Source organism: Pezoporus flaviventris, unplaced genomic scaffold (assembly GCF_033815535.1).
Source record: "Pezoporus flaviventris isolate CSIRO_AGI_PZ_B2104156 unplaced genomic scaffold, CSIRO_AGI_Pfla_v1 ptg000005l, whole genome shotgun sequence".
Lineage (NCBI taxonomy): Eukaryota > Metazoa > Chordata > Aves > Psittaciformes > Psittacidae > Pezoporus > Pezoporus flaviventris.
Window position 1 is genome coordinate 19624414 of NW_026892553.1, and position 12841 is coordinate 19637254.

Below are 12841 nucleotides of genomic sequence, written 5' to 3' on the forward strand. Positions count from 1 at the left end.
GGTATCATGACATATGGCAAATATAAAATAGCATCCATTCTTATCTTACAGGCCTATTAGCTTTTCACAGCAAAACAAAAGTTAAACTATATTCCTGCTCCCAAAATTCACAATGAAAGGAAAAAATGCAATGTAAAACGTTCAGTATTGTAGTATGGATTTATGAGCTATGAGTTGCTTATGAGTACAGCTCTAACCTTAAACCCCTTATCAGCACTTTATTACTGCCTCACTGCACTGTGAAGGTTGTAGCAGTACATAACCCCTGCAGCTCAACTGCAACAGCCACTCTTAAATGGCAGAGGCCTTCCTAATGCTCAACTGGCTGTGACTCCTAATCCACAGCACAGCTGCACTCCGGGATGTCAACCACAAAAGCACATCCCTGATCTCTGCTCTTCAAGTAAGAAGTGCTCAGATCTAAGCAAAGATTTATCTGCTTAAAGCGAGAACCTCCCCACAGCACACACTCACTGCAGGCACTCCTACCCTCTACAAGGGAGACAGTCATGGTGGTAAACACAGCCCCACGTTTCAGAGAGAACATCACCATCAACACCTTACCTGCCTCTACTGTGAGAGTTTGAGACATACACTGTCAGCAGATTGCAACACAGGCACTGGAAATGTGCTTTCCCCGCTGTGCTCGGGGCTGCACATAACCACTTGTATCAAGAAGCAAATAGTAACACACTTAACTATGTCTTTCATAGATTAAACACCAAACTTCTGTAGGTAACATCCAAAAGTATTGAAAAAAAAAAAAAATCCTTGCATAAATTAGTTTTAATCCAACCTACTCATTTTCAGATGCTGCTCTTTGTATAGGCCACTGACTGCAGAGTTTTCACTTCTAAACTCAGAAAGCACTGGGTAATTAAGAACATGGTATCAAAAACCACTGGGGAAGGGCCACAAGTTGCAACAACTCAAGAGATCAGATAAACCCACAGACAGACCAATGAATTTCAAACTGTGTTGCAAAGCCTTTATCCGCTTCAGATGAATGTACAGAACAAGCAAACTGTGATAAACAGGATACCAATGCACACGTTGAATCCCAGTGCTACCGAAGGGGGCCTGATGCACTTTCAATCTCGGTGAACAGTTAAGAAAGGTAATTTAAGAAGAGCTCAGCAGTTCAGCTGGAGCCTAATTACAAGAACAGTTCATGTGACAAGTGCCTGGTTCTGAGTGACAGCTTGTACCATGCAACCCAATGTAAAACTTACACTGGTTTTTAAATCACTATTCATTAAATTCCACCTGAGCAAGCACACCACCATCCCCTGCTGACTCCTGTAATTCCCTGAGCTTTCTAATGCCTCTGCACTTTAATGCTTTGTTTTAAGCAGTAGAGAGCCATGATTTTACATTCACAGAAAGCAGTATCCTTCCCTGCAAGCCATCTAGCTAGAAATAATGTACAGTGGTAGCCACCATTAAAAGAAGGTATTTTGGCACTCTTTTCCACTGATACAAGCTGTTTGGCTCTCCCTCCCACAGCACTGCTGTGGTCACATTTGTGGGAAAGCCAGCCCTTGGTTTCCAGAAGATTAAACCATTACTTGCAGGCTGTCTCAGGGGGAGCAACTGTCCATGCTGAAGTCCTTCAGGGGCAGACATCTTGGCGATGCTCATCCTTCTGCATGTTTAGACCCACAGAGAAAGGGTAAGGACCACCTTGTCATGGTACCTGTCATTTCATCGCCGCTCCTGCTGACACTCCCAATGAATACAATCACTTCTATCACCCAGCAGTGGCACTCTCACTAACACAGCAAAGATCACAGAACCCCGCACTGGTTTAGGTAGGAAGGGACTTGAAAGATCATCCAGCTCCAGCCCCATGCCACAGACAGGGACACCTTCCACTACAGCAGGTTGCTCCAAGCCTGGCCTTGAGCACTGCCAGGGATGGAGCATTCACAACTTGTGATGATGCTGAGGAAACATCCTGGCAAGGCAGGAGCACGGAGAAGTATGCCTCATCTCTGCTAAGCTCTCTATCCCCTCACTGAAGTCTACTTTAGGGACTTGGCTGTACAATTGGTTTTAAACAGACCGGTATCTGAAGGACTAGAGCTTTGCTAGTATCAGTTAAAGGCAACAAAGCTTCAAGAGGAAATGTCTGTAACATGTGGGCCAAATGTCCTCAGCAAAAAGTAGTGAGCATCTGTCTGTCTGTGAGATGTTCTGTCTTCAGAAGCCTGCCTCACTGAGCAAAACGCAGTGCATGTGTCAGGTTAACACGTGGACCGTGGGGATCCACTGTTCTATCAAGGCTCATTACCTGGCTCCTTTCCATACAAAGCTTCAGATTTTAAAAGCAGACCCATTAAGTTACAACCTAGGAGAGGCTATGGCATTCCCAAAGCCAATCTTGCAAAAACCAAGATAAGGAATCACCAAACCTATAGGATGTGGTACAAGTTACCTCTGTCAGTCCCAGAGCACTACACCTTGGTTCAGTTTGCTCAGGTACCACCTGCAAGCTTCCTCATGCATAGCTATCTTACCTGTCTTTTAGGGCTGTATCTTCAACTATTTTCCAAAACCAGAATTAAAACTGCTCAAGAATGCAGGAGGAAAACAAAAATTCATGGAAAAAGAAAACATTCTTAAGCATCTTACTCTCTGTTTGTAAGGCTGAACACACACAAGCCACCTGAAAGTGGGTTTGGCTTTGTCTGAAATAATCACTAGATGGAACAGCTAAGTCCCAGTCCTCCAACACAATATTCTACCAGTAGGGAAGCAGCCACTTGAATCACAGAATCCCAGACTGGTCTGGGTTGGAAGGGACCTTAAAGCTCATCCAGTTCCAATCCCCTGTCACGGGCAGGGACAAGAACCACACTGATGCAGCAGTATGGGTGGTAATGGCCGATTTCTCCTGGGCTTGGAAGCTCCACATCCTTTGTAATCCAGATGAGGCATGCTCAAATCAGCCCTCTGCTGAACATCAGCATCTGCTCTTGCTACGTGTGAAGACAGACACAAAGGAAGTGTTTAAAAACAGAAACTACCTATCTACAGAGACAAACACAGTGTTTTTTAAACACCTACCAATAATTTAACAGATATCTTAGCCATTTTCTGTGCTGCTAAACAGGAAAGGGGCCAGATCTGCTTCCATGCTTTATGTATATCCCACAGAACTGAATTCCACCATGCCTTAGAGACCAAGGATAAGCAAAGTCCTGGAAGGAGATCTGAATGTACCACTTTGTGTCTGTGTTAACAATACCGAACGCACAGTATTTGCATTCTAAAGAAAACATTCACTTTACAACTGGGGCAACTGAGAAGCTCTGCATCTTCCTTTAGAGTGCCATCAGGAATGCAAGATGTGGGATAACCAGGTGAGTAACTGCAGAATAGCACTACACATACTGAAAACAGAGTACAAATAGCTTTACAGCCCTGCAAAAAAAGGCAGGGGGAAGACAAAGAGCTGCCAGGGAAGACACAGCAGAACTGCAAATGTCAGCTCAAAATGAACAGGGGAATTCATTCAGGATCAGTGATGGCTGTTCAGGTAGTGGATCTGCTGCAGTAATTCAGTAGTCACAAACGTACAGAAGCTCTGATTTAGTCTAAATGTATCCTACTTGCACGCTCTGGGACAATTATTAGGCTACATGGATGGCTGTAAGAGACAAACACAGATTTCTGCCGTTGGTTATGACCAGGATCATGAAAAAACATTCCTGAAATGTGCTGTGGGGATTTTCCTAGATACGAATGAAAAAATCCTGTGTAAGGCAGTCAGAGCCAATGTTAATTCTTTGACCTCCACTCAGTATTACTAAACACCCCCACAAAATAAAACAGAACAAAAAAGCCTTACAGCATCTGCAACTAAAAAGGTTCACAGCACCCAGGAAACTCTTCTCTCTGCCATCACCTTTAGGCCAGAACCCTCATAGCCACAATTATCATGGCAGTTATTCATACAGCACCTCTTCATACCATCTTTCCTGTAGAAAGCATTTCACTGTGGGAGTGAAAGGGGAAAAAAAAGCCACTGGTACTTTGGGCAGGGAAGAAGTGAGACTGGTTCAGTGCTCAATTCCTTCCTACTGCTCTAAACTGCGCCAGGGAATTCCCTCTTCCCAACACCCATGACAAACATTGCATCTGATCTTCCAGTAAAAAATTAGCTGCTACAGGAGCAACTGCAAAACCTGGATACACCAGCCCCTAAATGAGGGAAAAGAATGGAGGTTGAAGCTTACTCCAGGTTAAGGAAGAGGCTATGTGTCTAGGAGGTGAACAGCATCAAACATGCACTGGAAGCAGGTAGCTCTCCTCCTCTGCTGGAGAGAAAAAAAGGGAGAGGGGGTATGAAAATCCTCTCCTCCCAAATTATGTTAAAGAGTTTGCAACATTCTCTACTCTCTGATCTCCATTAGTTTATAATGCCTCAAACTAAGGCAGAACACCAACCATTATTGTTTTGCTTTTACTCTGAAGTAGCTGCATTGGCAGTGCAACGTAAATAGATTACCTACCTAACAAGGGAAGTAAAACAGGATAGTTGTAAGGCATCACAAAGAGGTTTACACAGGTTAAAGTAGTGCTTGCTTTTAAATACCCAAAAGGATGGCCAAGTTCGCTGTATTTTCCACTGCTACTCACAAACACCTGACAAAGAATAAGAGAGATCACTGCATTAGAAGAACATGAAGGGTATTAAACATGAGACATTTAAAGATCAAAATCAACCTCGATCCAATTGCATTAAGACAGCAAATTATCAGGAACAGCCAAGTTTGAGGTTGCACACATCAGGATGGGTATGAACTTGTGTCCCCTGGTCACAAAATAGAGACATACATTTAGTGTACCCCCAGCCACTGTGGAAATGCACCTCACAGTCTATAACCTTTAGTGCTTCAGTGAAACTACTTTGACATGATGCTCTGAAAAGCTTCCCAAAGCATCTAACATAGATTAGGGGGGATCTGCTGAAGGTATGTTCAAAACCAATCTATTTAAAACCAGTCTTCTGACTCATAAAATAACATGAATAAAAACACTAAGAAAGGTAAAATTTCTAAAGCACAGAATTTAAGCAAAACAAATATTCAAGCAACATCTTTTAATCATGCCAAGCACCAGCATTAACACTGACATTTTAAAGTGTGCGTGTATATATATATATATATATATACACACACATACATACTCATGGGCGTATTAACACTGAAAAGCAATACATGTAAACTATTACTTCCACAGTATGAAGATGATACATATTCTTACTGAGACAGTCAAAATAACCATCATCTAACCAAAAATAGCTTTCCTCAAATTAAAAAGGTAAATCCTGCAGTAAAAAAAGAAGTGGTTTTCCCCTCTATTTTTATTTCAGGGCCTAAGGAACTGCATTTGTTACATGGTTGCTATGACAATGAGCCTGTTCCTCTAAGTCTGGAAGGGTTTGATACGTAGCTGGGAGAGGAAAAGCAGTTTTTGCTCAACAGCAGAGTCATTTGAACTTAAGCAAACAACATTTCTATGAATGCTTAAAGGACATTAAAGGGGGCCTACAGGGATGCTGGGGAGGGACTCTTCATTAGGGACTGTAGTGACAGGACAAGGGGTAACGGGTTAAAACTGAAACGGGAAGTTTAGATTGGATATAAGGAAGAAGTTCTTTCCTGTGAGGGTGGTGAGGCACTGGAATGGGTTGCCCAGGGAGGTTGTGAATGCTCCATCCCTGGCAGTGTTCAAGGCCAGGCTGGACGAAGCCCTGGGTAAGATGGTTTAGTGTGAGGTGTCCCTGCCCATGGCAGAGGGGTTGGAACTGGATGATCTTAAGGTCCTTTCCAACCCTGACTATTCTATGATTCTACGACATTCTGAAATTAGTTTATTAAAATCAATGTTGCTTTTTCTTCTGAATATCTGTCTTATATTTTCAGTGAAGTTGTAATATTTATTAGGGAAACAGAAACACAAAGAAACACCTTCAAGCCCATCTTTCCACCTAAAGTATCCTACTAAGCAAATTCTTGGTGAAGATATTGGGCTATTCTTTACAAGAACACCATTGAGAAGGGAATTAGAAACCTTATTTCACAAAGGATGCAGAAACGAGTCACATATTCAAAAAACACAAAAAGGATCAAGTGACAAATGATTTCTGCAACAGAACTTAGACCTCTTCAATTTAGTCACCAAGATCAGCAGCAATTCCCATTATTTGCAGCTGTAGACAAAATAAGTGATGGAAACTACTGCTTGGCTTTCTTGGTAAGCAAATGGAAGCCTACAGAGAGCTTTCAATTTAGCTGAAAGTGGAACCTGCAGGACACATTTCTTAGCAAAATGAGATGGACCCAGAAAGAGAACTAAATGAGATTACAAAGTCTATAGAGGGAATGCTCATTCTGACTCCTCGTAATTCTACTAGAAAGGAGGTAACTGAAACCTTGACATGTTTCTTACCAACTGCAGTGTGCAACCAGACCCCAATTCCCCAAAGACAAGAGTACCTCAGGACACCCATTACATTTCTCAAATCAAATAAAGGGCAAATACCTGCCAGCAGGTATGAGGAGACTTTCGTTCCAAGATGTACTGTGTTAGGGGTGAAGGCTCAAGCTCATACTTGTCAAAAGGAAGCTTGTCTATTACCATTGGCTCACAATCAACACAGGAGAACCTCACAATGGGGTGAGCTGTGCGTGGAGGCTGAAAGGAAGGGGAAAAAGCACATCAACTGTACGGTATTTACTGCAATCAAATCAGTTCTCTTACAAAGACTCAGGCAGATATTTTACTATCCTATGGCCTTAAACAATCAGTTTCCACAATCTTCTTTAATAGAGAAAAAGATGCAAGCACTTGCAACACAATATAGATTCACTAAATATAAACGAAGCCACACACTGATACACACATTGTTCCCACCAAGAGAAAAACATGGTTAATAGTCAGCTCTTCATGTTCATATTTTAAAGCCTCTGTATCAACCCGTAACAACACGGATAGGTGGCTTAAAGAAGACTTCAACTCTGCTTCCCAGCTTGATGTTCACAGAATCACAGATGTGAAACTGCACTCACTTCACGAATGATATCTCAAGAGATTCCCTGCAAGTCTGATTTTTATGTTCCTCTTGAATCAGGGGATAAGATGGACAAACGGGACCTTGAGTACTTGCAGAGTACAGAAACAGAACATGCCTAACAGGAGATGTTTAGAAAGGCAAGTAAAGCATGCCAAATGCATGATCATTTTACTGAGCAAAGGAGAAATGAATGCTGTTTCCTCCTCACTTTCTGAGGGAGTCAGCTCTTCTGTTTCAGTTTTATTTCTTCCTGCTAGTGAAGGAAGAGTCTATACGTGAAGTAAAACTGACGGAAAACATGGCTGATGAGCTATGAAAACTAAATACTCCTTTTTCCATCTAAATGCATTTTATAAAGGTTTGATTAAAATGTAATAGGCTCCCTATGATTTGTGGTACGTGAAGTATTTTACAGTTAAATTTCATCATCTTTTAAAAAACATTTACCAAATGAACTCCTCATATACATGGAAGTAAACCTTCCAGATGCAAAAACCATCACAGCATACAGTATCTATGTTATTATGCCATTCTGTGTTAAGAACCATTTTAACTACCTTGGTAAAGCAAAAGACAGATGATATTAGTAAATACGTAAGAAGAGAAAGTAAACTCCTGTAGTATTCAGTTTGCAGCCTGTTTCATTAGGTGGAGAATCCTTCTTTCAGTTCGTATTTTACTTACCAGTGTTGGTGAATTCTGATCAGGCCAAAAAGATTCTGGGATTGGCCAGTGCCCCACAGGAACCCCCGTTTTGGGGTTAGGCCGGACGTAAATGAGTTTATGACAACTATGCCACGGTTGAGAAGCAAATGAATTGATGGGCCTGGATGAATCAACAAGTCCATCTACAATTTAAAGAAAGCAAAATAACAACAGAAAGGAAAATAAAAAGCCACATGCATTTGTCTCTCAGTATCAGCAACCAATACTATGTTTCATTACAGATCTTTACGTCAGTGGTTGAGAAAACTTTAAGGATCAAAATGTAGAACAGCGTCATCTGAGGAGTAAAGGTCACATTTGCTCATATCTACCCTTCTGCTCCCGTGGCACAGTCATTAGACAATGAGTGCAGCACAGCACACTGGCACAGTATGGAAAAGGCTTTTGCTTAAGCTTAGGAGGTTGATACAGATCTGATAAGCAACAAGCCTGTTGTTTCTAGTCCTGCTGCACCTGCAAAGACTAATCCTTCACATGTACAGTCTTTCCACATGGCATACAAAACTCCCTGACTGATGCTGCCATTAGTGGGAACTGAAAGTGAAGTTTCATGGAGAAGCTGGATGCATCCTGCAGGACTGGCTTTTGTCTCGGTTTTAAGCAGTAACGATTCACAGCCCATTTAAACCCCACTGGCTACCCCAAGTGTGCTCTGCAGTGCTTCCCCCTGCACACTGAAGACAAGAGTTTTGTAGCCGTACAGAACCTGACCATTAGTTTTCAAAGCAAACAGCATAGCAGAGATCACCCATTTAAAGATTCATCTTCTTTTTAAAGAGATTCTACATTACTGAGTTTTATTGCTTTAGCTAGCTGGCCAGTAGTACTACGGAAACCACCTTTCAGTTACACAACAGTTTGGTTTCTCATCATTATACACACAAAGACTTTTATAGCTTGGGTAAATCCCATTTGATTTCTATCTAGTCTAGGACTTTCAATTCGCATGAGGATGGGAAGTCTTGGTATTTATACATTCATGCCAACACTATATCACCATTTAAATGTGACCAAAACAAGAGAAGGTTTCACCAGTCATTTTGCCACACAGGAGAGCATTTGGGCCAACAGAGACAGAGGAATTGGCTGTCCTGCCAACCTTTCTAGGAGAGCCTTCCAGTAAAATGACATTTAAATAAGCAAAAGGAGAAAAGAAATATATACAGCAAGAAAAAAGGTGATTCAAAAATGACAGCAGGAATCAAGCTGGCTATGCTTGGATGCTCAGGGAATCCTAAAAGCTATTACGTTTCTGACGTTCCAGAACATCTTCATTTCCTAAATATGAACTGGTCAGCTCTCTCCTCGTTTTCAGCCATGAATTTCTGCAGATGTGAAAAACCACTCCACGTTCAGAGAGCATTTTTGTCTTCCCTGCACTTCCCTTACAACTAGCAAAATAATGCCTTGGGGTTTGCATGCAGCTTTTCACTTGCAGCTCAGAACATTCAACAAACTTACTGTGTGCAGTGATCAACCAGCAGAATGACAATGTACGGAAAATTAAGCACTGAGATACTTCAGAGATGTTCAAGTGTTTAAATACACCAGTCCTGGATTTCATTACTTTAAGCCCAAGTTTTGACAACGCTAATTCAAACTTTACTACTTCCTCCAAGCATTCACTTTCCTCAGTGGACAAAAACAGAGGTTAAGATGACAGCTGGCAAGCAGGCACATCATCCACACAAAGATACGCAAACTTACGGCACCATTTAACTTATTCAGGATCAAGCTAACACTTGTGAAAATGTAACAAAGACAAGACTAAACACGAACATAAAACTACTCAGAAGCTATGAACAGCACATCCATTATGATTTGGGGTATTTAAAGAGATACCAGAGCACTGTCACTCAAGCATATGAGCTTAAGGGCTTTTATTAAATGTAGTAGTCATCTGATGCATCCTGCATCCTAGTAGGAAGAACAGGGAAAAGAGGGGTATTTACATGCATACAGACCCCCTCTTGAACATGAAGGGAAGCAAAATGAGTTACTGTACCTTCTCCAATAGGAGCTGGATCTGGTCCTGACTTTTCAAAGTTAATAACAACTCCACTTTGGACTTTTTGAACTAGAGATTCTAAACACTGATTCAACATTCTTTGTGTCCGAACACAGTAAGAACGACCTACGCAAGAGAGAAATGACAGAGGCAAAACATGAAAGCCAGTTTTGAGTCATCTGAATTAAGGAAGATGGTTTCTGACGTAAGCCAGTTTTACCTAAAATAGCAACAACAAACTTTGTATAAGGTAATGGAAAAGGCAAAATATACTTTTCAAATGCAGTACAACCTGAGAGGGGAGAAGAACCACCAACTTTTACTGAGCTTTTACTCACTACACAAAAAAGGCCATTAAGGGTAAATCAGGCTGGCTCAAGGCCAAGCTTAGGAAGACCCTTAGGAACACCCGATTTCACACACACACATACATACACACACTACAGTCTATGTAATCTATCTGCTTTTGTCTGCCTAAACCTTACCAACTCCTACACACACCCGAATCTCCCTCTCCCACAGACTAACCACCAATTAAAGTAAAATCTGATCAACATCTCAAGCAACAGGCTCCAGAACTCACTCTTTTAAGATTAAATGAGCCCTGCAGCAGAATGAACATCTCGGTAATACCTGTCCTACTGAGTTCAGCAATCTCCTGACTGAGCAAAGCCAAACTCTGGAAGGACAATCTAAGACGTTTTCCAATGCCTCCTACTGGTGCATTAAGAAAATGTTCTCATTTCTAGGTCTGAAATATTGCTTTATTTTCAAGTTCTCGTGTGCTGCTGGAAACCAAGCTCAAAAAGCACCACATAGCGAATAGTTCAGATGGAGAGAACAGCAAGAGGCGACGTCCAACTCTAACTGAAGAAATATTTCAAGGCAGATGCTAAATGTAACCCAAAGTAACATCTAGTTACCTCCTGTAACTTCACACATCTGTGTGATAGCAGATTCATCAGTAGGCACACTCCCAAGCTGCTCTGGTTCAGCAGATGCAGCTCCTGGCAAACGCAGCACCAGAGCAAACAGCCTTTGATCCCAACGAAATGGTTCTTTGGTTAGTTCACTTCCAGGCAAAGGAGAGTTCAACGGAAGATGAAGCTGGGAAAAGAAAGATTGGAGAATATTTTTAAGTATTTGACAAACCGTCTAAAAACATCATATCCAAGTTCATTCATTACCCTGTAAAGGACCCCATTTCTCTCCTATCAACTCATTTATCTGAAGTTAATGGTCTGGAAACCCATAGGGCTATGAATTATGGGGTTGGGCAATTAGAGCATAGCTAGCTTCTGTTCTCTATAAAACAGGCTGATGAAGCAGAAGTACCATTGGAAAGAAAAAACAATTAATATTCATCTCAGCATAGCACCAACTTGCAAGATCCTAACTCCAAAGAACTTAATACAAGTTTACCTCCTCTTGAACTCCAGCTGTATTTGTCAGCTTGTTTCCATCCGTGATGGTAATCAAAATAGATGGCTCCAAAAAGAATGGATTCCTTCCCTAGAGACAGAAGCAAAGGAATGCCGAGAGTAACCTTAACACTCACTTATAGGCTTGTATTTTTGTCCGTATAAAATAAACAGTAAGATGAGCAATGTCTCAAAACAGTCCTGTAATCTTCTTTCAGGAGGTGTGGAGCCATATAGAGCTATGCAGGATGTGCTACTCTGGGCACTCACACACACTCCCCATAAAGATAGGTTTAGAGTTACTAGTCTTTTTCCTCCAGTTATGGGCCCAAACCCCTCTAGGCCACAAAAGTGGTACATAAATTAATAGTACAGAGAACTCAATTTCATGACATCAGGGGCAAAAAACAGAGGACTTTTAACAGGACCCTTCAAATGAGAGAGGGGAAGTCAGGACATGAACTACAGATAATGCAAAACTGCAAAGCAGATTCGCTGCCATCCACTGTCCATACTCCCATACAGCAACTGTGCATCAACAGTCAGGGTCATTTATACTACTTTCTTTGCAGTTCAGTAAGGAAAAAGGTACTAGTACCATAGAGAGACTGGTTTGTGATGGAAGGGACTTCAAAGCTCATCCAGCTCCAAGTCCCTGTCACAGGCAGGGACACCTTCCTCTAGAGCAGCTTGATCCAAGCCCCATCCAACCTGGCCTTGAACACTGCCAGGGATGGGGCAGCCACAGCTTCTCTGGGCACCCTGTGCCAGCGCCTCAGCACCCTCACAGGGAAGGACTTCTTCCCAATATGTAATCTAAATCTCCCCTCTAGTGTGTTCCAGGGTATGTTCAGTAGAGAAAAAAACAGTTCAGAGCTCAAGTTTTAACACCCACCTATGCAACCTTTGAAAGAAAAAGTGAAAAGCAAACCCAAACCTGAACCACCGAAATCTCTCCCCCACTATGATTTCAAAACCCACAGAGAAATACGAACAGATTTGTTACCTGTCCATAGTTGTCTATTCCAGACACTAATCTATTGAGATTTAACAAGTCAAACGATGACCTGAGTGCCTGACCAAGGGTTGTTAGTCCTGAAGCCTGAAGATTCTTCAGTTCATTCATAAACGTGGCGTGGTTTTCCTTCCATCCAGCCTATTACATGGAACAAAAAACCTCCTTAGTTATTCTAGCAACAAACCGTAATCAAGTGCAAGTTGTCGTTTATCCCCCTTCCCACCAAAAATTAATTACATTCCTGATTAACAGACACACTGCATCATTAACATGCTACACGCATGTGCACAACTTGAGGTGAAACGCACAGTTAAGTCTACAGCCTGAGACTCAAAACACACACATTTGAAACAACTTGCAAATACCCATCTCTTACCATAGAAACTGACGCAGAGGTCATAGAATTAATAGAAATCAAGCCCTCTCTGTCACTTCTGAATTACAACCCCCCTGCCCTTCTCCTTCCTGGGTGTTTTGACTGCCATTCCTCTAACTACACTCTCCTGTCCTTATATCCCAGCACACAAAACACTGTGGGGTAGTTACAAACACCCTATATGAGACAGAACCAAATCCCTGCGTCT

General features: G+C 41.9%; 1 protein-coding gene across 6 annotated transcripts in view; it reads right to left on the reverse strand.

The window, feature by feature from the left end:
- The window catches only part of LOC133265582 (integrator complex subunit 6-like), a 40178-nt gene that overhangs the window by 9986 nt on the left and 17351 nt on the right, over window positions 1-12841 (reverse strand). For 4 of the 6 annotated variants that reach the window (XR_009742026.1, XR_009742025.1, XM_061446257.1 and 1 more), the window contains exons 3-9: window positions 12246-12395; window positions 11241-11330; window positions 10742-10925; window positions 9816-9944; window positions 7769-7932; window positions 6553-6705; window positions 4518-4650 (exon numbers count right to left, since the gene is read on the reverse strand). Coding sequence is in view for 4 of the 6 variants with exons in the window: in XM_061446257.1 (XP_061302241.1) it covers window positions 4518-4650; window positions 6553-6705; window positions 7769-7932; window positions 9816-9944; window positions 10742-10925; window positions 11241-11330; window positions 12246-12395 (1003 nt within the window). In the remaining 2 variants the exon portion in view is untranslated. Of the gene's footprint in view, window positions 1-4241; window positions 4323-4517; window positions 4651-6552; window positions 6706-7768; window positions 7933-9815; window positions 9945-10741; window positions 10926-11240; window positions 11331-12245; window positions 12396-12841 lie in introns of all 6 variants that reach the window. The other 2 variants (XM_061446260.1, XM_061446258.1) reach the window with 2 other exon arrangements.